The sequence below is a fragment of the Enoplosus armatus genome, chromosome 8, assembly GCF_043641665.1.
Source record: "Enoplosus armatus isolate fEnoArm2 chromosome 8, fEnoArm2.hap1, whole genome shotgun sequence".
NCBI classification, from domain to species: domain Eukaryota; kingdom Metazoa; phylum Chordata; class Actinopteri; order Centrarchiformes; family Enoplosidae; genus Enoplosus; species Enoplosus armatus.
The window spans coordinates 12,334,752-12,360,292 of NC_092187.1; the positions used below are offsets into that span (position 1 = coordinate 12,334,752).

The following is a 25,541-nucleotide window of genomic DNA, read 5'->3' on the forward strand; positions in this document are numbered from 1 at the left end:
ATACAACTTTTCTTTTAGTTTTTTCATGCAGCATGATGTGGATAGTATTTGAGTTTATTTCAGTTTCTATGCATCTGTTCTCGCGCTCTGCTGCTGTGACACTTAAATTTCCCTGCATGGGAATATCATTAGTGGAAATAAGCTATTTTAGCAGTAGTGCATAGTGTAGTAGGCATGTACTGTATGTCTACTATAAATACCATAGCATAGTAATATACTATAGCAGCTTTACTTTATATTAATATATTTTATGCAGTATGTAGTGTAACAACTGTACTGTAGCCTAATGTTTAATGTTCCTGGTGGGATTGTCTTGGGCGTGTAGTTGTTTTAAAGGGTGAAAAGTCAACAGATTCTTCTGTGTCAACACCAGTGTTGCCTTACTGGTTTACAGATTAAACTGAATCATGTGATGGGCTGCTTACTGGCTGGTAGTACAGTCATTAAAGCTGATTCTGTTTTTGGTCATTGTTTTACTGTTAAATGGCCATGTCTTACTAAAGCAAACACCTCATAACTAACTATGTGGAGTGGTTTCAGTGTGACTGCTTTGGGAGACCTTGGCAGCGATTATACATATCCTCCACTAGGTGGTGCTGTAGCGCTGTCTCACTGTGAGGTTTGACGGCACTGCACGAGTTTCAAATTGTTTTCTGCCACTTAAACATTTCTATGTTTATGTTTCTTATGTTTCTAATCTGTGTGTTGTGTTGCACGTGGGCTGGTGTGAAGGTAAGCAAAAAAAGTAAAAGAACAAATGGACAACATTGCAGCAAAGTGTGTAAATCTCACACACTCAGGCAGGCAGAGGCAAACTCGTGCCGCCTCTAGGGGGACTCCTGTGCTCGCGAATGGGAATGCAGCTTGTGTGATTGTGTGTGTGTTTGTGCGCGTGAGAGAGAGAGAGAGAGAGAGGGAGAGAGAGGTCGAGTCGGTGGGAATGTACTGTACTGCTCTGGCTGCGAAGAGCGAAGGTTGCCCGGCCAATTTCGCAGTTTTTCCTCGCTTCCCTCTGAACCAACCCCCCACCCCCCTCCTCTTCTTTTTCTCCAGGCGGACTGACCCGAGTCTGAAGCGTTTGACGGCGGCTGCGTGAAGGCTGAACACTCAGCTAAACTGGAGCTCCACTGCAGTGTTACAGTTACTCCTGTAACGAGGATGTCCAATGGTAAGTACGCTGCCTCCCCTTAAGCTTTCCCGCGGCTGTGCGTTGGGCAACTGCTCGGCACAATGTTCATGTGTTGCAGGCCGACTGAACTGAAATGCAGTACGAGGATACAGCAGTCGGGGGTGAAAAAACGCCAACAGCTGACTTGTACTCCAGTGTTTTGCTGTGATGATTGCGGCGGCGTTTGTGGAGCCGTAACTGTTCTGCAGGACTGTACACACACTAAGCACTGGTCCTCATACAAGCGCAGGCAATTCATTTACACTTTTTGTTTTTAACGTGAAGCCGCGATTAAGAGGCAAGTCAGCTGGTTTACGGTTCGCATGTTGGCCCCACCGCATTTTCACCAAATCTCCTCTCGTCCAGTGACCTGTTTGGAGTCCAAACATAATGACGTACACGTTTATATTGAGGGGGACAGGCCCAGTGTGTAGACCCCCGTTATCACTGTGCATTAGTCCTGTAAGCTGGGCTGCACATCCCCGGCGGTATCAGGAGATCCACTGCCAAGGCTGAAGTTGCCCGACGGAATGTTTTTTTTTTTACTCCTGATAAGTTGGTAAAGGCGGCGATGTGTGTCGGGCTGCACTTTTCTTCTGCAGCCCACAGAGTCCAGGCTCACTCCGGGCCATCCAGTCGCACGGTGTCTCCATGTGTAGTGTGGTTTAAGAGGCTTCGTTTGAACACGGGGGAGCTGTCGACTTCGCCTGCAGGCTACTCGGAGCGTCCTGTTATGTAATGCGCTTCGGCCGACTGCCCGCATCCTAACAGCCTGGGCCTTCACGTGTAATTGTGAACATGTTTTTTTGTTGTTGTGTGTTTTTTTAACATCAGGCCTGTGTTAGCAACCGTGACAGGAGGGCTGCCGGTCAGTGTCATGTACCAGAAAAGCAAGATGTCATTAGTCTGCACTGAAATGTAAGTGAACGCATCACCATCTTCTTAATTTGTAATGCATGGATCCACGGCTGACTCAAATCGGCCCATATGTGGTGCAGATTATATTCACATTCTATAGCAGATGCATGCATGTACAGATTGTATTACATAAGAGCCGTATGCCGCTGCCTGACCTGTCGTAAATGTACCAAAGGTGAACCCAGGACTAAGGTTATTCCTGCAGGAAAGCCTGTAAACTCGGAGCAGAAGGTGAGCTGGCCACATATTTGCATTATCTCATGGAGGGCCATATACTGAATTGATGCTCTCAAAATGAAATATCACGCAGATTATCTAGTTTGTGTTTAGTTGGGGTTGGTTATTACTAGATTATTATCTGAAGCAGTCTGATTAATTATGTCTGTTAAGGAAAATGTTTTCCAAGCAGGAAAACGTTTCCAAGGGTGTTATCTTTAATGAGAAATATTTTACACACAATCCATGAACCACACTGTGTATCTGAAACTACTTTAGGTTTTTGTGTGTGTGTGTGTGTGTGTGTGGTGGTTGAGCATCTCACATCACAAGTCGCTGTGATTATAAACATGGCCATGTGTGCAGTTCATGTGTGCTCTTCCCACTGTTTGTCTCAGCTCAAGTCAGCCTGGCAGAGATTTGCTTATTAAGTTTAGAGGTTAGCAGTGTCCTTGACATGTGCTGCCAGAAGCCAGCCGTAGTGAGTCATCAAAGCTAATGGGGGGAACATGGACAATTTAATCTGGACTGGAGAGCTCTTGATCTCTGATGGTTCCCACTCAGTAGGCCTTTGTTGTCAGCACATGTACAGCACACCCACCCCTGCCCACTCAAGATGTTAGGGGCAGATTGCAGTGATAGAGCGTAGCAGAGTGCTATCCAGTTGTTAGTCTCGTTCAAAAGTCCCCCCTCCTGTGGTAAATGTTCAAAATTCCAGCAATCAGTGGAGAGTTTCTCGAAATGGGACTGTGTTTAACTTTACGGTTAGATGACAAAATTGACCAGTGGCACCTGCTGCGTGAGGCAATAATTGGAGGAGATTTTGCTGTCACAATCCAGTGTTTTGCAAACAAAACAGCAGATGATTTCCATGGAAATGATGTCCCAGGCTGGTGGGGTGGGGGTGGAGGGGGGTGATGAGGGAGAGTGGAATGGACAAGCCATTTACTAGATATTATTTTCTGTCTCCGCTATTGATTGTCAAACTTTCTGCCAGAGAATCATACAGAAAGGCACGCACACGCAAACACAATAAACACAGTAACAACGTGTGTTTTCCTTGATGTTTATGTATCTGTAATCATCTTGATCCTCAGGTGATATTTCCTCAGGCGGTGTTGGCCCAACAACATCATGTGTATTGTTTGTGTGTTTTCACAGGAAAACAGGAAAACAGGCACTAGGTGGTGTATAGGGCTGACACGCTGACAACAAAGAAAGACGGCTGAAACACAGACACACCTCTGATGCCTCTGGCCAGCCTGAGCTCATGGTGTGTGCTCGCTGGGATAAACTAGTGCCCTGGCCGAAGAGCGCAGTGTTGCTACACACAATAAAGCCCACACAGGTGAGAGGATCCTCAGTTCTCTTTACAAGTATTTCTTGAACAGACATTTTGCATACCGGATGGTCAGATTAAATGCCCTAACTTCAGCTTAGTTTTATGCAAAGTTTATCCATCTGTATGTTTCTGTTAACGTCCCTGTGTTTTGTTTAGGATGTCGTGGGCCAGAGGCCTCTTCGTAGGCAGAGTGGATGAGCGAAAGACAGCATGGGGAGAGCGCAATGGCAAAAAGAGGAAGGACAGCTCGTCGCTGTGCAACCCACACTACATGAGCTGCCTGAGGGACCCTGAGGACCTGGAGCTCCCTAATGCGGCCCCCCAGCATTACCATTGCGGAGCAGGCACCAGTGGCGGCAGCTTTGGCTTGCGCTGTGGCTGGCAGGAGGACCACTATGGGAAGAGGATGGGTGGCGGCGGGGATCTGGGTCTGAAGGCGGTGGACCTGGGCTTTGAAGATGGGGAGCTGAAGGGCAGGAAAGAGGAGGAATCAGGGGAATTAACAGAGGGCAGCTGCAAGACGATGACTGCAGCAGACTGCTGGATGCGGGTTATGTGGGTTTTCCAATCCAAGAAATTTCAGTCCGCCAAGCTGGAGCGCTTGTACCAGCGCTACTTCTTCAGGCTCAACCAGAGCTCTCTGACCATGCTGATGGGGGTGTTGGTGGTGGTGTGCGGGGTCATGCTGGTCTTCCACTGCATCCACATGACCCCCGACGAGCGCTACGTCTCAGTACTCTCTGTGGCCATGGCTCTCTTCCTGGCCATGATGGTGGTGTGCAACCGCAACGGCTTCCACCAGGACTACATGTGGATTGTGAGCTACCTGGTGATCGGGGTGCTGATTGTAGTGCAGGTTTTCGGGGTGCTGATGGTGTACCCCCCCAGTGCCTCAGAGGGAATCTGGTGGACGGTCTTCTTCATCTACATTATCTACACGCTGCTGCCGGTCAGAATGAGAGCTGCTGTGGTGAGTGGAGCCGTGCTGTCCACCATACACATAGTGACCGCCTGGCAGCTCAACCAAGAGTACAAGTTCATTTTCAAACAGGTGAGTGATCGCAGGAATAATACAGAACAATAACTCAGGTCTGATAAAATAATGTCAGTTAGTTTGTGTTAGGTGTGAGCAATGTAGGTATTATTTTATCATGGTACATTTCATTTTATATTGTGATGTCAACAGCTATATAGCGATTAGACACAATTAATTGATTAATTGATCAACAGAAAGTAACTATTATGTTAATCGTTTTTTTGTTTGAGTCACATTTTGCAGGTATGTGAGTTTAAATGTGACTTTTTTGCTGTCTTATGTTTTGTATTTTTGTAAACTGAATGCAGTTGGACGAAAAGAAAAATTGTGTCACCTTGGGCTCTGGGAAATTGTGACGGACATTTATCACAAATTTCTGACTTTTAATTGTCAACATGACTAATCTGTTAATCAAGAAAATAAACGGCATGTTAATAGATGATGAAAATAATAATAAGAATTGCAAATAGCCCTAATAGTGTTCAGTTCAGAAAATGTTTACAGATAAAATAATATATGAAGATGATGTACGTTCAACATCTGGCAAATTAAGGTATTTCATCACATTGATGCAGAAAATCCAAAATTGCCATAAGCAGTCCTGCTTGTTGATTTGCAACAATGCCCGTACTGGTGTCATACAACCAGGGCTATAGGGAGGTATAACAGATTTGGCAAAATCTCCATTTAGTCATACTTTTAACACTTTCTTTTAAAGGATAGGTTCATATTTTTTCAAGTCTCTCAGAATAAGATACTCACATGCCCATATACAGTACAGCATACTGTACATACAGTGAAAGTCGCTGTAATTGTTCCCCCTGTCTGTACTGGATACTGCTTAAAGCAATTTCAATGTAAATGGTGTTCATTTTGTGTTAATTGTGTGAAATTGTGAAGGGAATTTTGTACTAAAAAGCCCCTAACTTTGGGAAATTCCCACTTGATTTGTCTAACTCAGACAGTATAAGCCTCTTATCAATTTTGGCTAAACAGGAGGAACAATAACAACGGCTAATAACTCTTGTACTGTACATTTGGGCACGTGAGTATTAAGACAGACTTGAAACAAATGTGAAACTATCCTTTAACGAGTAACTACACCCTCAAATTCTGTTGGAACCCGTCAAGGTTCAGGGTTGATTTATAACAGTAGATGGCGTGTTGAGGCATTTTGAACCCATGAAATGCCAATTTGTTTTTATAAATTTGGTAAGAAATGTCAATATCAACACTAGTATTGATATGTTTCATCACAGTACAGCCATATCCTTTAGCTTACAGTTAAAAAAACATGTTTAAGTAGTACCTCTTTAATAGTTGTAGTGACGGTCTTTACATTCACACTTTGAAACTGAAGCCCATATAATCAACAGTTCTGTTTTTGTTGTGTCTTTTTGGATTCTCGTTGCTGCTAAATATTCAACCATCTCTGAAAATGAAAGTGAACATTTATATTCATGAGAAAACAAGATGCATTTCTCAGACTCGTGCAAGTCAGGGCCCACTATTATCACCATACAACTGAGCACAATGTTGTTACTGTATTCACAAGTGGAAACGCCCTACTTTCTCTTCCCATCAATATAGGACAAACATTGTACAGACTCCTCAACCACTTTTCCGTGTCAAAGGTGCTGTACTAAAAGTAGATGGTGCTGTAGATCTCGGCAGTTTTTCAAATGAGATTTTTAATGAGCCTATGTTTTGTGCTGTAGGGCAGCTATTGGCAACTCTGTTGGGGTTTGTGGAAGGTCATCTGGGTTGAATGAGCCCGTTTAGCTGCATTGTGGAGGAATATCATGATAATGTAGCATGGTGCCATTCAGGCCGCAATTCCCTAAAACAAGGAGGCTATTGTAGTAAAATGTAACAGGGTGGGGTGGGATACTCGGATTGTGCAATGAATTCAAATGGAAAACAGAATGATTGCTTCTTCATATTGGAGGCTTTGGAAAAAAAAAAACGGAATTAGACATTTGTAATGGATTCAGCTCCCAAAACACTGGAAATATTTCTTCATTACTTAATTATTTTTGTATGTGCTGTCAGATCCTCATTGGTTTTCTTATAATGTCCAATGTGTTTGTGTTAATAAGGTGTACACTATCAGACTGCACTATTCAGTTGTAGACTGCACATTCATGAATCTGCTAAACCTCCAAAACAGTAATGTAAGTAATGAAGGACCTTTTGTAGGACTGCAGCAAACCATTATCTTCATTAACAATTAAACCTGTCAACTATTTTTACAATTCATTGATTATTTCATTATTTCTTAATGTCAGAAAAGAGTAAAAAAAATTCACATCACAAGTTCCTAATTCCTTCTTTTGTCCCACAAACATTCGAAACCCCCAAACCGTTAAATTTGCAATTATATAAAACAGAGAAAAGGAGTAAACCCTGACATTTTGACATGTCACAGAAGGAGAAGCACAGGTGTAAAAAATAAAACGAATGATGGCTGAATTCCATTTAGCTGCTCCAGTTTCAGAGTGCATGCTGGCTCACTCGTCACACCGTCATGGCTTACAGGGGCACCTGAACAGAACTGTGCCGTCAGCCATAGGGGCTATGATAAGAATGATGTGCACATTCACCACATTAGTTTTATAGAATTATAATAACAATAATAATAATAATAATAATAAAAGACGTATTTATATAGCACCTTTCAAACACAGTTACAAAGTGCTTTACAATAAAAACAAAACATGTTAAACACATAGAGAAAAACACAAAGTAAAAGCCATAAAAAAACACAAAGACAGTAAAATTAACTAAAATGTTGTGTAGGTCGTACACCATGAAAGTGAGTTTTTAAAAGTGTTTTTAAAGAAGATACAGAGTTCGCCGCCCTGATTTCCACCAGCAGGCCATTCCAAAGTCTAGGAGCCCTGACTGCAAACACTCTATCACCTTTGTGAATCAATCTGGACCTTGGAACAACAAGGAGCGAAGCATCTGCAGATCTCAGGGGGCAGGCAGGGACATAAGGCAACAAAAGATCTGATAAATAACTTGGGGCGGGCAGGGACATAAGGCAATAAAAGATCTGATAAATAACTTGGGGCCAGGCCTCTCAGGGCTTTGTAAGTGATCTGTAATATCTTAAAATCAATTCTAAAAGCAACTGGTAGCCAGTGTAAGGAAGCCAGGATCGGTGAAGTGTGCTCATGTTTCCTAGTCAGAGTCAAAAGCCTGGCAGCAGAGTTTTGGATGAGCTCGAGGCGGAAGAGGGATTTTTTTACTGATGCCAGAGAGTAAGGAATTGCAGTAGTCTAATCGACTAGTTATAAAGGCATGGATGACGGTTTCCAGAGTTTTGGCAGAGAGAAATGGTCTAATCCTAGAAAGGTTTCGAAGGTGATGAAAGCATGATTGAACCACTGATTTAACATGTTTGTCTAGACTGAGGGTTTGATCAAAAATGACACCAAGATTTCTGCAATGCGTTATTGAATGCGACAGTGAACCCAGACTGTTTGATATTATGGTGGTAGCACTATCTTGACCTATGACCAGTCTCCCAGTCTTGTTAGCGTTTAGTTGGAGGAAATTTGGGGACATCCACTTGTGGATGTCATGAAGGCAGTTTAGCAGGTTGACAGTTCTGGTAGTTGTTTGTGGGGTCACAGCTTAGATAGATTTGAGTATGGACACTGATTGCATATATTTGGCCAAGAGGAAGCATGTAAATTGCTGCTGCAGTTGACCTGGCATCAGCGATAACAACACAGAAATGTTTTTTAGATAGGATTTTAACCATTGAAGAGCAGTGCCATCAATACCCACCCAGGTTTCAAGACGCTCCAAGAGAATATCATGATCAATGGTATCGAAGGCTGCACTTAGATCGAGGAGGACCAGAATGGATTTATGGCCTGCAACAGCTGATAGCAATAGATCATTTAACACTTTAAGAAGAGCAGTTTCCGTACTGTGATTTTTTTCTGAAACCAGATTGGAATTTCTCAAAAATATTATTTTCATGCATAAAAGCCAGCAGTTAATCTGCCACAACCTTTTCTTATAGTATGTTGGTATCCCACCATTTCCCTGCCATTAAATTGGTGCCATAGTTCGACCTGCCATAAAGAGCTGTGTAGTGAAGTATGAATTTCATTTGTACGGTTTTCAGTGTCCCATGATGGCTGTTTCAAACACATTTGAAAGAAACGTGACGAACTTAATACATTATTTATTTTCCTGTATGAAGTGGTCATGTAATGTTTGAAGACAATGACTCCTGGCACAAAATAACTCTACAGAGACATGGTTTTCTCTACCAACCATTAAGCAACGAGATGAATGTGGAGCCACTCTGAATAAGGCAATATTGACATAACTCTACTGGTCTAGTGAGCTTGTGTGTTAAGTGCACATGCCCCAGACTAGACAGGGCGACTACAAGCACACTGGTCTGTTGCCTCTGTGTACTCCAGCCCCGGTTGGTTGCATTGGTCTTCTGATGATGGACTGCTGCCCTGCCTGAGGGCTTGGATCTCCAACACAGTACGTTCCAGTTCTCTGAGCAATCAATGATGGGACATGGGCCTCGCACTATTCGGGTGGAGGGTTGCTAGAGGTGGAGGGAAGGTTTGCAATGGGTTGTGAAGCGCAGTTATCAACCATATCACACTCATCTGTACATTTTTAAATGAAGAGGAATTTCAGGGAGATTTCTTTGTCTTCTCCCTCGAGTAAAGAGCAGCACAGTGTGTCATTTGGTTTTCTCTCAGTCTGGCTTCAAGCTACTCAGAGTTGTATGAATACAGAAGGACTCCATTCAGTCTGTCACAATCTCTGTATCACACATGTATGCTCACACAAACTTTGTGGCTCCTGGCGTCACATGGCCAGACTCTGTGATCTGGGAAAGCTGGTTTCTTCTTCTGGGACCTCATCATCCTCCAGCCCTCTGTGTCCCAGCCTTGTTTTTCCCTTATTTGTATTTTCCCTGCGGAGACGTTCATGAGCTGAGAAGATGTGAGGCCGATGACGGCAAGGACAAAAGGGGTCTTTGTGATGGACCTCCACGATGAAGGGGGGTGGGGGGGGGGGTCACAGTGGTGACAAGGGGACGGCCACGGATGGAGAGTGTGAAATAATGCCGGTCTGACGCACCCGCTTTAAAAGAGCTGCCAGTCTCTTCTCTCTTTTTTTCTCCCTCTTTTTCTCTGAGTCATAATTCCATTCTCACAAAATCCCCCTCAGATGGAGTGGCCTTTTATTTCACAGCAGGCAGAGATTGAGCTCACGCTACTCATGGGGATTGTTTCCATAGATCTCCATGTTTCACCGCTCTGCTCTGAAGTGCCTCCTCAGAAAACTACAGAGAGATGAAGGTATAACTGCTCTCAGGAAGAAGCAAGTTACACTTCTGCTGTTCATTTGAAGTGCCTCCACTGTCCTACAGAAACAGGGTTCAGAGGGATCTCATTGACTCTTACAGGTGGCATCTGGTTAGAGTGAAAGATTTTGACTTTGACAGGAGTAATAGGGCTGTACTCCAGTCCTGTCCTCAGTGTTAACTACCACCCTAAATACACACCCCAAGTGGAAAGATATGGAACTTTCATGGTTAACCTGTAATATTTCATTTCCATGATTACATTTTTTTTCCTCAGATTTTTTTCTTTTAAATTAGTTTTTTCTGTTTTTGGACTTGGCTCAGAAGCGCTCGACTAGTCTCATAAAGCTGACTCACAATTTTTGCTCGTTTCGGACAAGCATAGTTTGAAGTAGGCTTCCTCTTTCACAGACACAAATTAACTTTTTCTTTGGCTATTTGCTGGCCTGTCTTTGATCTTTGCCTATGATTTTCAAGCTGGAAAAACATGGCAGCTCTTCTTGAAACATGCAGTTCCTTTGTTGTTGGTTTTGTGTCTTAATGAAATCTCTATTAGTGTAAGACTTCGAAATGCTATATTCATTATTGCTCTTACCTCATGAAACATCACACTTCATCAAAATATCATGACAGTATAATGTAAGCCTAATATATGTGTACATTTAATCACAATACAGACTGGAATATAGTTTAATCAGTAGCTAGCTATCAATTATTTTATCATTAGCAATGTTCTGAACTGCTGTAGCATCTGTGTAGTATGTTCAATTAAACAGCAGTCTTCACATTAAATGCTCATAATTACTTTTTTTTGTTGAATTACTTGATGACATATCCTGACTGCGAAGTGAGTAAAGTTGTTGGAAACTCTGTGTGGACTTTGCTGGGTTGAAGTCCCTCCTGTGCTGCAACTTGGCCACAGACAGGGTCAATTCATTATTCCCTCGTCTTCACTTCTGCTTACTGGGATTTTGCACGCTTCATCCCTTTAACTGCATTTGGTTTAAAAGGTTTGCTGCAGGCTTCTCTGACAGCTGATGTTGTGGAAGCGGTTTTACCTCCAAGTTTTGAGAGTTGGCTGATGACCAGGCACCTTTCGATTGGGAGAAGCTACTAAATTCCTTTTATTCTGTTGATGACGTCAATGTTTGTTGTTGTGTTCAGTTTTCCTAAACCTCAAGTCTTCACTCCAGCACACGAATGCACCACAGAGAGCCAGCGGCACGGAGCAATTTACTTTTTCAGTTGCTTCGTGTGTGTAGCCTTTAATGTAATCACGCAATAATCCTAATGGACGATCCTCAGATTATCTGACTTGTTCTCAACATGTTGGTCCTCAGTAGAAAATGCCCCCTCGTATTGTTCTACTTTTGTCCAGTCACCTGAGTTATGATTTCACCTCGTGGCGCTGAGCACTCAGAGTGGCTGGAAGTCAAATATGTTTGAGCCAGTGCACACACACGTGCACACACACACACACACACACACACACACACACACACACACACACACACACACACACACATCACATGGTCCAAAACAGATTCGTTTGGCCCTCAGAGTGCTTCCCTGTGAGAGACCACCTGTCCCTCGTGTTTTTGTTATGTCACCCTCTCTTGTGGGTAGATGAGGCAGCAGCTAACTTTTACATGATTGGCGTTTGGCGCCGTGCTGAGACATTTTGCTTTGATATATGTATTTCTATAGCTTAAGTATGAACAGCTGTGCATCCGTACGCCTATGTGTCTTAAGAGGGATTATGTGACTTACTGTGCCATTGTTTAGTTCCAAGAATTTATAACCAGCCTGTGTGCAAGATGTCATACATGGATTAACAAGGAACTAAACAGAAGTTGTTCTTTTGTGTGCAGCAGGATATATTTGGATAACCAAATCCCAAATGGAGTCCTCTGAAGAGGACGTATTGACAGGCAGGTCAAGAAGAGGGTGAAGTCTTGAAGGTCTAGGCTGCGCTGTTGTTATTGTGTGCTGATCTGGCACTAGCGGAAAAACCTGTTCCTTTGGCAGATTGTTATGGGGTCAACGAATATGGGACTAGTGGAAACATACTGATCCCTCTGCTTAACACCAGTGAAAAAAGATACCAATCAATGAAATGTCACAGGCATGACAGAGGCGTGCGTAATGCATTTAGGCCAGAACATTGGTGTTATGTAAGAAAAACCTGAAAGCAACCACACAGGCTACCTTAACCTTTATGCAATTATTTATGATGTTTGCTTGGGATGTATGACAAGAGCTGTGCTGTAGGTGTGCTGTAGGCTAATAACCTCTGCTCTCTGAGAGATAATGAAACTAAAAGACTTTTAAGTATTATCACTCTGAGTGTTCAAGATATAGGTTTAGTTTTTGTTGACAGTATCAGAGTTCGCAGTGGCCTACTTTTAGGGCTGGGTATCGTTGATTTTTTTTATTTTTTACCGATACTGGATGACCAAGTTTTGGTACTGATACCAAAACAACTTTTATATGCTTTAGTTTGAAGAATAGAAAGAAAACCCTTTGTTTAATCTCTTAAGCATCAGCAGTAATAAAATACAGACTACAATTTGCAGTGTTAGAATAACTAAGAGAAAACTATTTTTTTATGATTTCCTGATTTAGATTAGGAAATTAGATACGTGATCAAAACATAACCAAACAAAGAATAATTTCACACTCATTACATACCGTATTGACGTTTGATACCCAGCGCTACTTATATATAGTCTGGTGTCCAGTGTACTCACGTTATGTACACCCACGTACACACACAGGCCACGAGAAGTGGAGTGTGTGATCTGTGTTTGTCTGCGTGAGCTGCATGGATCAGAGCAGCTCACTTGGCTGCTATGAAATGGTGAGAACCCATCATCAGGTACTGTGGGTGCCAAACAATGCACCGGCTCAAATAATAGATCCCCCCCTTTTACTCCCAACCCCACCCACTCTCGGAGAGGGAGAGAGCTTGTGACTCATCCACTTATTGTATTACAACCAGAGGCAATGATACAAACCCGGATAACATCCACCACCATGGGTGGGAGCAGTTAGGATTAGCGATAAGTAAAATATTGCTCCTAAAATACAGCCAAAGATAAGGCAAATAATAGCCGAGCTAATAATAGCTGTGTGAGTCGGGGATGAGGAAGTGCAGGCTTCTAATAACAGCTCATGGTTTACTAACAACTTGGCTCTCCGCAAAAGTAAATACAGGGATTTAAGGCTGAACTGCCATGGCGGACGGCCAAGAGATATATATTAGGAATCCATTAGCGGTGTTAAATGTTGATCTGTGTGGCATGCAAGCCCCCCTAGGCTTTTAAGGGCAGTTTTACTCTGTATCCCGTTGAGCGCTGTGCACCTTATCCCAGTGCTGGTGACAGGAAGGTGAATAACTCTCTGTCAAAGGTCACCGTCACACTAGCCAACTGCCTTGTTATCCCACTATCCCTGTTACAATTACACTGTTAAAACAGCCGCAACATATGTCGGGCCAGCGTGAGAATGCATGACTGGAGTGAAGCTTTAATTAACAAACATGCTCACTATCAGTGTACAAACAGCTCCCTGCTATTGCGATGTACACCGCTGTGGTGATGTCTTTTCTGTCAAAGACTTTATAGACCCTCTGTAACCTGCTCATCCTCTTTAACTTTCACCTGACCGTTTCCAATTAGATGGAAAGAGCAGATCATCCTAATGATTTTGTCCAGACAGTCTTTCCTGTTAGTTTAAAGCACAGAGCCTTGGTGTCTTTTTTCAAATTTTCGGTGAATGATGTCAGATACAATAACAAGACGCCGGTCCCATTATGTAATTTCACACACTCAGCATTAATCCAAAGGAAGTTACGCTCTTGTGCCTTCACAGGATCCTCCCGCCGAAGTGTGTAGAAAGCCCAAATAGCGCGTTTTCATTTACACTTCCTCCTTACACATAAAAAGAAATCCTTTCCTTTTAAGGTGGCAGAAAGACGGTGCAGTTTTTTCTTTGTTTGGGATGAAGTGTCATGAGCACCTTCATGTTGGAAAGAAGAGCCATAGCTGCTAGACTCTACATTTACTTTAACATTCAATATGCAAGCGAATCACATTTCCAAGAGTCTTTGTTCCGGGATGTATAGCCTTTAAGGGCTTGAGCAGAGATGATCAGGACATCATACATAAAAGGCCAGACCACTAAGACATATATAGTAGCAGTCCAGCTTGTAGCTTTCAAACCATGTGTTGGAACTCAACACCCGTTCTTTTTCCCTATGAAACACTGGTGATGTATCAGGCTTCACAAACATGTCACATGTAACGTTTCCAGAAGTTGGCCCGGGAGGCGGATGTGTTACATGCATGAGTTCAGTATCAGCTCATCCTCGACTGAGCAACTCATGGAAGGCTAGGCCAAAACTTAAAAAACTGGCTCTCGTGTTTCTGCTGTTTAAACTATAACCTGTTGTTCTTGTACTGGTATTGATCTGTATGCTTTGTAGTAAAAGTCAATATTATGTGTATGGTTGAAGAGCTAGAACAGGGAAGGACACTGGTTACAACTGTGTAGTGAAACTAAACTCTTGTATGTTTTTATTGGAGCTCTGGTATCTGGCCCACACACACCATCTCATTTAATGTAGTTTAATGCTCACTGTCTTCATTCTGTTCCTCTGGATTTAAAGAAATTCTGGCTAAAAGAACAAACATGCTCTACTGCTAAACAAACTAGTCACCAGTAGACATTTTCCCATTTTGTCCCATTCAGTTATCTCTTAATGCTCGTGTTACATGGGCCTCTGTCAAAGTGAAATGGTGGCCTTGGGTTCATGTTGTACATTGTGCTTAAAAGGAGATGGAGGCAATAGAAGCTGAAATGGGAATTCCTGGATGTTTAGCTCACAGTCACACAGTTCAAGGTCTGGACTCCCTCACACAGTTCAAATCAGCGAGAGGAGCCAACAGAGGAGTGAATGGGGGCTTGTTGGCTGGTTGGTTTGTTAGGCTAATTAACCAAATCTTGTGTTCTTGCAGTCGCCGTGCTGTAATTGCAGCTGTGCCTGCGAGGGTGTAAGTGGGCAGGAAGTGAGGGGTTAGTGAGGACACAGCTGGGAGGAGAGTGTTGTGTCTCAGTCCTGCCCACACCTCCCCCTCCCTCCCTCCCTCGGCCTGTCCAGCCAAACACTGACCCCGGACCACTGAGCAGCCAAGACCACTGACAAACAGAGACTGAAGTATTCATCATCACAGCTTTGTATCGAATCTAATCATCTAATACTAGTATGTATTCATTAATACATTTTACCCAAATCGTAATTAAGATGAGAAAATAGGGAGGACAGTGGTGAGCACACAGCACCTGTTGATGCTGTTAGTAATGCTGCTACTCATACTCCTATCGTTCCCACTACTATAATAATATTCGACTTGTACTCTTTCTAAATGAAATATATATAAATATTAAATATCTAAGCTAAAAATGTGCTTTTCTGCATCATTGACAATGCTATACAAGTAAAAATAAAACTGATGATAATAATAACAAGAAGATATAGAAACAAGTTCCATGAACAAAAAGTGAAAAGATGAGGGAAGTAAACCAAATTGGAAATGTAAAATAGAGCTAAAACAACTAGTTGATTAACCTATTAGTCGATTGACTGGAAATAAATCTTACAGAGATCAAGAAAAATGCCAATTATTGTCTGACTTAGCTTCTCAAAAGTGAGGATTTGCTGCTTCTCTGTCAAACTGTATGATAGTAAATGGAAGATCTTTGAGTTTTGAACTGTTGGTCGGACAAAACAAGCTATTTAAAGAATTCCCTTGGGACTTTGGGAAATTGTGATGAACAGTTTTCACTATTTTTTCACTCATTCATACCCTTTTCGATACCAAACAATTAATCATTGCATGAACATAATTGTTATTTGCAGACCTAAAGTAAAAACAGAGGGGACATTGGTTGCAGCAGCGGCAACAGGTCAAGCAAAGTGCATGTGAGCCTTGAAAACGTGAGGTTTCACACTCACTTCACATGAGATTATTTTGTGGCGGTCTCTCTGGTTCACAGAGACAGGAAATGTTGATAAAGAGAGGGAAGAGGCACAAATGATAAATGTCCCAGAGCAGAGCAAAAGCCAGGATGCTACATTGTACAATTCAGCCAAGTGAAAAGAGCCAAAAGAAATGTGGGCTCCTGTGACCCTCCTGCTTTGTTTTAGAGAGCGGTCTTGTCCAAGGCTCTCACATGACAACAACAACAAGTTATCTCTTATCTCTGTAATGTTTTACCAAAAATTGTTCCCCTCTAGTCACTGTCATTTTTTTTCTCTGAGGCCAGTAAGTCATCTGTTACTGTTATATCTTTGTCATGACTGTCTTCAGGCTCTACAGGTTCAGATACAGCGTCAGAAGAAAAACAGCCTGACGCATCTTGTCCTTATTGGAACTGTTGAAGCCAGTCAAGAGTATATTGAAGGTCGAGATATTGAAGTAGAAGGACAAATGAGCATTATAATCTTTTGATTTGAGGAAAAATTTGTTGGTCAAATTAGAAGAATGGAGTGGGTAGTTTTAGCTGGTGGTTGCAGTTTGTTTTAGTCAGTAATTCCAGGGTCGCTGGGAGATTTTCCCTCATGTTTGGACAACGTTTATGTGCCAGTATTAATTCAGGATCTGTTTTTCTGACAGATGTGCGGCCTGGGTCCAGCTCTATTTAGCTTCACGGAATTTGCTTCAGCGTTTCACAAAGATTACTTCGTGGCCTCGCTGGTCGCCTGAGACCAATTTTGGTTTGGCCCAAGCCATGACCAAAACAGAGCTGCGATTCCAGATGGCAGGGACCCAAGATGGCAAAGACAGGCACCCCCACCCCTCTGCAACATTTATCTTTATAAGGAATGGCTTATTTTCTTATGTCAGTAATTACACATTATAGTAATCCCGATTATATCGGGGACTAGTGCAACAAAGTCTCATAGTATTTTTACCACTGTGGTACCACATGTTATCTTTTCTGACTATGATCAGCAGTGTGTGACTGGGCTTTGACGTTGATCTCTGTAAGACATTGTAAAAGCTCCAAATGCCTATCAAAGGTCATGTGTTGGAGAATAGTCCCCATGTCAACAGCAGCCCAGTGTCCCCAGAGCCTGTGTGTTGACTTATGGGATGTAGCACTCTGGCCTTTTAAAGTTTAAACTTTGGCTGTAGTGGAGCTCAGTGTTGGCGGGATATCTGAACTTATCTTTCGTTGCAGGCCTTTTTCAAATACTACTGGATAAATCCAAACATTGACTACGTGGACAAAGCCTTTATCCAATAAGTGACAGTGTACTGAATCTGTGGTTATCAGTTCTTAGTGTACCTCCTCTCACTGTATTGTCATGGGAGTTAATATTAGTTACAAATTCACATATGACCACCTCAGCTCTGCTCACAGACAATGCTTCTATAGTTGCCTTCGATGAACCCAAGAATAAAAGAAACACTTGTGCTGTTGCCACAGTGCAGCCGGCCTAAATGTCATGGAAACATCCCTTATTGATCAATAGAACATATCAGCAGTGGCATAAGCTGTTTCTGAATGAATACATAATGACCTTGCTGTGAAAACCTGATGTTCATTCCAGCGTGCTTGTGCGTGAGGGAATTGTCCAGTGGGATATTATTAAAGTCAGAATGGATTTGCTTTGTGTTTGCCAAGCAAAAATCTTTTCCATCCCCTTCCTTCATTCGTTCTTTTAACATGTTATTCATCTGCCTTACTTTATAAAGCACCTTGCCGGGAGCCGCACCTTATAAGCCAATGTTTGGACTCCTTTTAACTTCACCGCCAAGAGGTTCCTGCTTAAGTAAATGTCGAGCGGGGCTCGTCTTTGAGAGCCAAAAAGCTGCAGGAAGAATAGTTAGGAGACATCAGTGGAAGATACTACAAGTCCAGCTTATTGGTTATAAAGGGAGTGGCACTGTGTTAATGAAGAGAAGCTCCTTCTGCTCTCCTTACACCACATCACTGTTTAGAGAGGGGAGTGGCAGAGCGGCCGTGGGTCTGTGCTAGATTTGCATGCCTGGGTGAAGTGCAGCCACAGACACACCAAGCTACAGGATCAAAGAGCTGCCAGTCCAAAAGGAGTTACTCACAAGATTTATTCAAAAGCCTCTGTGAATGCTTCTGCCTCTAATCTCCAGACCGTGTGGTGACTAAGCATAACTTGGCATTAACACAAGCTTTGTTCGTCATATTTCCCCACACTTTAGTTTAGCTCTCAGGCTGTTACATTGAGCTATCATTCAAGATGTAGTCAGTCAATTGTTGTTCAGCTCCAATAATGCTCAACCTGAATGCGCCGTACCTGCTGATATGTTCGGGCTTTCCGGAGGCTTTAGTAGATGCTGCGCTTGCATTTGCATCGCATTTGCAAATTAGTGTTTATCCACGCCATCAATGCACTATTGTGTGTTTTCCTGCTCCACAAAAATACACAAAATCCTGAACGTGGGACCTCCTAAGCTGCGTTTAAGCACACTCTATGTTCGCTGCCAAACTATCAAAATCAATTTGATAGGAATGTCTTTACTTGGATCGAAATCTGAGCACGCTCACATGGGAAGCTGAATTGGCTGAGTGTAGATTGAGTGCATTGCTGAGAAAGCGTGGTCCTGGGAACTGCAGGTGGCCCTGTATCTCAGACAGGCCACTTAACTTAGTTATCTGGCTCACTCTGTTCAGTGCCATCTGTTTGGGATTAATGCGATCAGGTTATATCAGAGCCCTTCAAGACTGGAGTGTCAGGTCTTCATTGGTGGTCTATGACATTACGGTGCAAGGCTTATCAGGGAGTCCTGGCCTGTCAATGATTTATGAACACAATAGGCTAAACACTAATTGAGCGACAGTGCGGCACAAATTCAATGTTGCACTTAGAGAACAATTGCTCAGCCAGTCATGTTAAGAAGAAGAGAGGATATTTTTGTAGGTCCTCACACCTGATCACCTGATCTTCAATAGCCTGATGATGAGGTACCTCACACCTCCTGACAGCTTTGATCTGAATCTTTGAAAGTTGACTGACGGTTGGCATCAACCATTCTCTCTCATCCCGCATCATCAAGGAGTTCAGGAAAAAAGGTGCTTCTTGTTCTTTCCTGAAAACCTGCTTGAGGGGAACCTGGTTGCATCCATATCGCTCAGAAATAAAAAATGAGGATACATTTTGGATGCTCTGTTTTTGGTTCCTGAATAATGTTGTTCCTCTCTGCCTGCATCAGGGATTGGTGTTTACCCAATACATCAAAAGCATGTTTGCTTCTGCACCTGCGAACCATCAGTGTGTTTATTTTTGCTTAGTGCTGTGCTTCTAATCTAGTTTGGCCATTTGTTTTCGGATGGAATAAGAAGCTACCACCAACTCTCTGTTTGAATAAACAGTGGAATTTGCCTGCCACTGTCCTGTGGTAATGGTGCTCTGTTTCAAGCACAGGTTGTTGGATTGTCTTCATCTTGTTGTGACAACAAAGGGTGAGTTTTTGTGTATACAGTGTCAACCTCATCTCAGGACTGTGGTATAAAGCCTGCCGTCACTCTACATGTTTGAGGCGGTGTCTTTTGTTCTACTTTCGCTGGGAGTTTTGATCACCATGTGGATGCTGAGTTAGTTTAATGCTCCTCTTGATTTCATTTTAAAAAGACACAGTCAAGAAAGCAGTGTGTGCATGCACACAGATATTCATCTTCTATCTCCATCTGTCTTCTGCTGTCTTTCTCATAAACACAAATTACACACATGCACGCAAAACACACACTGGTTTGGCAACATACCAGCCATGGCTCAGAAATGCTGGTACTGGGGATGAGATGTTTCATGTCCTCCAGTTTAGTCATAGTGTTGTTATTAAGACTGATTGAAATTCAGCCTTTCTGTGTGTGTACCCTGCCTGCATGTCTTTTTCTCATTATTGATGATTTCATCTTCAGAGGAAGCACTCTGGTGCTCTGGTCATGGGTCAAGTGACTTTCCCAGGCTGGAGTGTGTTTCTGAGCATGGAGAGGACGTGTGTGTGTGCATGCTCATGCCTGTGTGTTTCTGAGAGGAGGGGAAGTCCAGAGCTCAAGGCTCCATTGCTGATGTTCAGTCTTGGCTGTGGACGCAGAAACAATCACTAACAGACTTACACACTGGCTTAACCACACGCATCCGAAAACACACAGGCACACACAGAGAGCGGCCGGAGCAGCGCAGAGGAATGCTTTTAAGGTTGATGACCCCGTAAAGCTAACTGTACACTATATCTAAACTTCATTTACTCAAGCCATAGATAATGCTGTTTTACAGTTTGTGCCTCTGCATTCTTACAGCCTCATTGTTCAACCAGCTTACCTCACTGCATTGGGTACACACGAGAAAGTTACATTAATGGCGACTTCTGTTTCTTCTGCTTCTGCAATCTTAAGCTGTACATTCAAATACGCACATTTCTCTGTCATACTGCTTTACGCTGCTGTAGACCGCTCCATTTTGACCAGAAAAGGCTGTTTTGCAGGCTCATATCTGTTTTTCAGTTCTCCATTCCATATAGTGTGATTCCATACACACTATAGATACAATATAAACTTTAAACTCAAGTAGACGCAATCTTCACGTGTCCTCAGTCATGCATCACATTGAACCCTCTGGGCTTCCTATCTGCCGTTCAGAACATGACATGAAGAGAATGTCCTCTCGCAGAGCAACCACGAGGCCGCACTCATCATCTCTAACCAGATCACATCTAATGGCCCCTTAGACGCTTGAGGAATTTTTCTCCTTGCAGTAAATCCTATGACATAGAGTGTTATCAATTTCATTTTACTGACCACTCCCAGGTCAGGCAGAGTTCACTGTATTCTTGTATTGTGACATGTACATGCTTCAGCGGGATTCTCATGTTCCGTCTCTGTCATGTTTGTGTGTGTGTGTTTTCAGATCAGTGCCAACGTGCTGATCTTCCTGTGCACTAACATGATCGGGATCTGTACCCACTACCCTGCTGAGGTCTCCCAGAGACAAGCCTTCCAGGAGACGAGAGGATATATCCAGGCCAGACTGCACCTGCAGAGGGAAAACCAGCAGCAGGTACACACACACACACACACACACACACACACACACACACACACACACACTATACACTGACACACACAGACACATGCATGTTCAAGCAAATGAGCTAGGGAGGCAGTCGTGCCAGTGTGCTGTAGGAAAACTAAACACATACACGAATGCAAAAGAGCAACAAATGGGTGTCTCCATTTTCTAGTCAATTTTTTTTGTCTCAGTTTTTGAGGTCAACAATATGTTCTGAAGTATAACACGTATCTCCGCTCCTCTCTATTTGACTAACACGTTCCCACGCACATGCCAACGAGGCAGGGTGACTCACTGAGCATTCTTAACAGTAGAAACTGATGAAAATGAATGGGCTCTCTCTCTTTCTCTCTGTCTTTCTTTCTTTAATTTCTCTCCCGTGTCTATTCTCTGTCTTTCTCTCTCTGTCTCTCTCTCTCTCTCTCTCTCTCTCTCTCTCTCTCTCTCTCTCTCACTCTCTCTCTCTCTCAGGAGCGCCTACTGCTGTCAGTGCTGCCAAGGCACGTTGCCATGGAGATGAAGGCTGATATCAATGCCAAGAAGGAAGATATGATGTTCCACAAGATCTACATCCAAAAACACGACAATGTTAGGTAAATACAGAGAAATACACATACAGTACATGCTTCTGCACAAGTGCACTAACACACACACACACACACACACGCACACACACACTCAGGAAGAGGTCGGAGAGCTTGTCTACTTTGCTGTCACACCTAGCGCCAGTGGCTTTGACCTCACTGTGCTGACTGATGTGTCAGTTACAGAGTCACTCCAACAGCTATTTCCCTGACAGCATGTATAATGCATGTTGTTGTTTATTGACACTGACAGCACCGGCTGCAGTAACGATATTGACTTAGGCACACTGCTGTGCTTTCTGTAGCAAATGATAGGAGGCAGACCTCAAGTTTGCTGGCCCCCTGTTGCAGCCCTCACCACTGGATTTCACCTCCCGAGTGGGAGGAACTCCGTATTAATAGGCGATTGAAGCTCTCAATCCATTAGCCCACTGTTGAGCCCAGCCGGTGCTGTTCAGGTTGTAGTGCCAATGGTGGTAGGTTGAAACGAGGTTGCAGCTGAGGTCTCCTGTCAGAGGTGACCCAAATAGGTGCAGGTGATGCACTTAGTGGAATAATCTGTTGCAACGCCATTGCTCTACCAAGGTGTAAACTTACAGGAACAATCCATTATCCAAATGTAACACAAGACTAAAACCTGCTGTCTTTGTCCCAAATGGATGCACAGGTCATTTTGTAAAAGCCCTTACACCAGACAACAAAGTTATTGATGTTTTCTGATTCTGTTGAAGGATCACTAATGTTTGCAAAACAGGCCTATATGTGCAATTAAGATCAGTTGAAAGACCCTCAAAATGCTTATCTGTATACTGTCTATATACAAACTTGTTTTTTATGGGTGTGACTCTACCTGTCATTTACATGGTCAAAATAATGGGCCTTTAAAGGGTCAGGTCTGGTTATGCAGGAGGCTTTGGTTTATTGATTATTTTGTTTGTGGTGCTCACATAATTGAAACATTATGTTAAGAATTTCTGGTCACTCTGGAAAATCCATAAATCACGCTGTCAGTTTTCTTTGGGACTATTTTTTTTTTTACAGTAGAAAGTAGTTCCAATGAAAACTGTTCACATTGACAACAGAAATGCAAAAACTACATCCGCTGCATGGCTAGATACAAGTGAGAAAATATGTTTGTAATTTGTGTGAACTGACCCTTTAAAGATAATGCATTGCATCATGGCTCCAGGCCTTGGTCAGGGTGGGAGATGCAGACAGGCCCTGGACTGCTGTAATTAAAGGCCAGTTCTCCCGGCGTGGATGACCTCACGGGACCAACAGCGCCATCTGTTGCCTTCAACTGGAACTTATAATGTCGGTGGTGTTGTTTATCCTGGCCTTTCATTACTATCGAAAGTTAGCAATGAAAGGCATGCAGACAGGGGGACGGGGGTGGTGTTCTCAGAGGGACGGGCTGGAGGAGGTGACCTACATTGGCCTAGATGATGAGAGCCAGAGCTGAACAAATGTCTGTCTCTCTCCCTCCCTTGCTCACATGGCAGCTGGACAGTGAGGAGGGAGGGAGGCGCTAGACCATGCAAACTAACTCCATAGTGTATTGATTGATCTCATGCTCTGTCTCCTTTGTCTTTCTTTTCCTGTCTGTCTGTTTTCGGCCACCCTCACCCTCTCCCTCGCCACCACCACCACCACCACCACCACCACCACCTCTCCTGCAGCATACTGTTTGCAGACATCGAGGGCTTCACCAGCCTGGCGTCTCAGTGCACGGCCCAGGAGCTGGTCATGACGCTGAACGAGCTGTTCGCTCGCTTTGACAAGCTGGCCTCGGTGAGCGCTGACAACTTGCCGCCGCCATTTTCACAGCAGAACTTTGAACTACTGTTGCTTATGTAACTGTACTGTAGCCTTCACTGTTAGTATGACAAAGCCAACATGATGTACTTGTAGGGGGGGCATTGTGTAAGACATCAATTAGACTGAGCGGAGACTGATGAGTCATCCAAATTATGCATAAAAAAGCTCTATATTTGACATGAGCATGCTGTGTATTAGCTGTAATTTAGGGCCTAATATGTTTTTGTTTTTGTCCTTTCTGTACAGGAGAACCACTGCCTGCGTATTAAAATCCTAGGGGACTGTTACTACTGTGTGTCAGGGTTGCCTGAGCCCCGGGCTGACCACGCCCACTGCTGTGTAGAGATGGGAGTAGACATGATTGAGGCCATCTCGTGAGTCAAGCACAAATTGCATGCACCAACACTCAAAGACCCACATACTCAAAACAAGAAAACACACCCTCATAGTCACATAGTAATATTCTAGTGAAGATTTCGCACTTTGTTTTTGCTGCACGGGGTATAAAAGAGACGCTGTGAAGCTGAAGGTGACACTAGTTTTTTGACAATAGTGTGTGTGTATGTGTGTGTGTGTGTGTGTGTGTGCGGCTGCAGGCTGGTGAGAGAGGTGACGGGCGTTAATGTGAACATGCGGGTGGGCATCCACAGCGGGCGCGTTCACTGCGGGGTGCTGGGCCTGCGCAAGTGGCAGTTTGACGTGTGGTCCAATGACGTGACGCTCGCCAACCAAATGGAGGCCGGGGGGAAGGCAGGGTAAGTCCCTCCTACTCCACCTGCTACCGCACTGACGTAGACTCCCATAGCTTGTTTAGTATCTGACACACTGTATGTGTGTGTGTGTGTGTGTGTAGGCGTATCCACATCACCAAAGCCACACTGCAGTATCTAAACGGGGACTATGAGGTGGAGCCGGGATTTGGAGGAGAGAGGAATGCTTACCTAAAGGAGAACAACATTGAAACCTTCTTGGTGCTGGGCTGCAGCCAGAAGAGGGTTAGTGCACACACACACACACACACACACACACATACATATGCCCTTGATTACCTGTTTGACCTCTTCAGAACTTCACACTAGTGCCATTTTTCACACACTCAATATAATGACTTGTCACCTGGCATAGAAGACCTTGTTTACCCTGGTGGGGTTTCTTGACTTCCAGAAAGAGGAGAAAGCCATGATGGCCAAGATGCAGCGAGCACGTGCAAATTCTGCTGAGGGATTGATGCCACGCTGGGTGCCTGACAGATCCTTCTCCAGAACCAAGGAGTCCAAAGTCTTCAGGCAGATGGTGAGATACACTCAGGGAGCTGTTAGCTGAGCACATGGCACCTGTTCTTCTTGTCTATATCCGATTTCCTGTGTCATCCTCTCCACTCTCTGAAGTCAGATAATAAATATCCATTCTAATTATGTCTTCAAGGAAGCTGTTAATATTAGATATTTCTCTTATATGGTCATTCAAGGGTCAGATGTCTATTGTTAGGGCAGACTTTTTACCAATGTTCTGTCAATACGCTTTATACTAACTTCCTTTCTTCTCAAAGAATCTCAGAAAACAGATTTTGACATTTGGTCAGTCAGTCTAGACTGAAATATCTCAACAACTGTTGGATGGATTGCCATGAAATTTGGCACAGACATTCATGTCCCCCTCAGGTTGAATTGTAAAAACTTTGATGATCTTGTAGTGTTTCCTCTAGCGTCATCATCAGGTCCAAATTTGAGTTTGTCCAATATTTTGATTTACAACCATATACTTGCAAAACTGTGCCTGAACGCAGCCTCACAAAGCTGCTGTAGACTCTCAGTCTTTTAGCATATCTTTACCTTGAATGAACAAGATGCTCTATAAATATGAATCTGAGTGCCTGAAGGTGACAAATGTGTACATAACTGTATATATGGTAAAGCCTAAAGGAGACAATGGGAATGTGAGAAGAAGTATTGATCTGTTCCCGTCAAACAAAACTGGAGTTACATTAGCT

At 43.4% G+C, this 25,541-nt stretch overlaps 1 protein-coding gene and 1 long non-coding RNA gene across 2 annotated transcripts in view; both read left to right on the forward strand.

Moving 5' to 3' along the window:
- Positions 1-1,076: 1,076 nt before the first annotated feature.
- On the forward strand, positions 1,077-3,507 carry LOC139288457 (uncharacterized). The gene is made up of 3 exons (XR_011597447.1): positions 1,077-1,168; positions 2,003-2,086; positions 3,464-3,507. It is a non-coding gene; the product is annotated as an uncharacterized lncRNA (long non-coding RNA).
- Positions 3,508-3,596: 89 nt separating this feature from the next.
- Positions 3,597-25,541, forward strand: part of LOC139288459 (adenylate cyclase type 6-like) — a 30,602-nt gene continuing 8,657 nt past the window's right edge. Inside the window, exons 1-9 of the mRNA XM_070909761.1 lie at positions 3,597-3,650; positions 3,801-4,695; positions 20,988-21,137; positions 21,621-21,742; positions 23,413-23,524; positions 23,798-23,925; positions 24,148-24,306; positions 24,405-24,546; positions 24,716-24,844. Coding sequence (XP_070765862.1) covers positions 3,802-4,695; positions 20,988-21,137; positions 21,621-21,742; positions 23,413-23,524; positions 23,798-23,925; positions 24,148-24,306; positions 24,405-24,546; positions 24,716-24,844 — 1,836 coding nt within the window. The 5' untranslated portion in view covers positions 3,597-3,650; position 3,801. The remainder of the gene's footprint in view (positions 3,651-3,800; positions 4,696-20,987; positions 21,138-21,620; positions 21,743-23,412; positions 23,525-23,797; positions 23,926-24,147; positions 24,307-24,404; positions 24,547-24,715; positions 24,845-25,541) is intronic.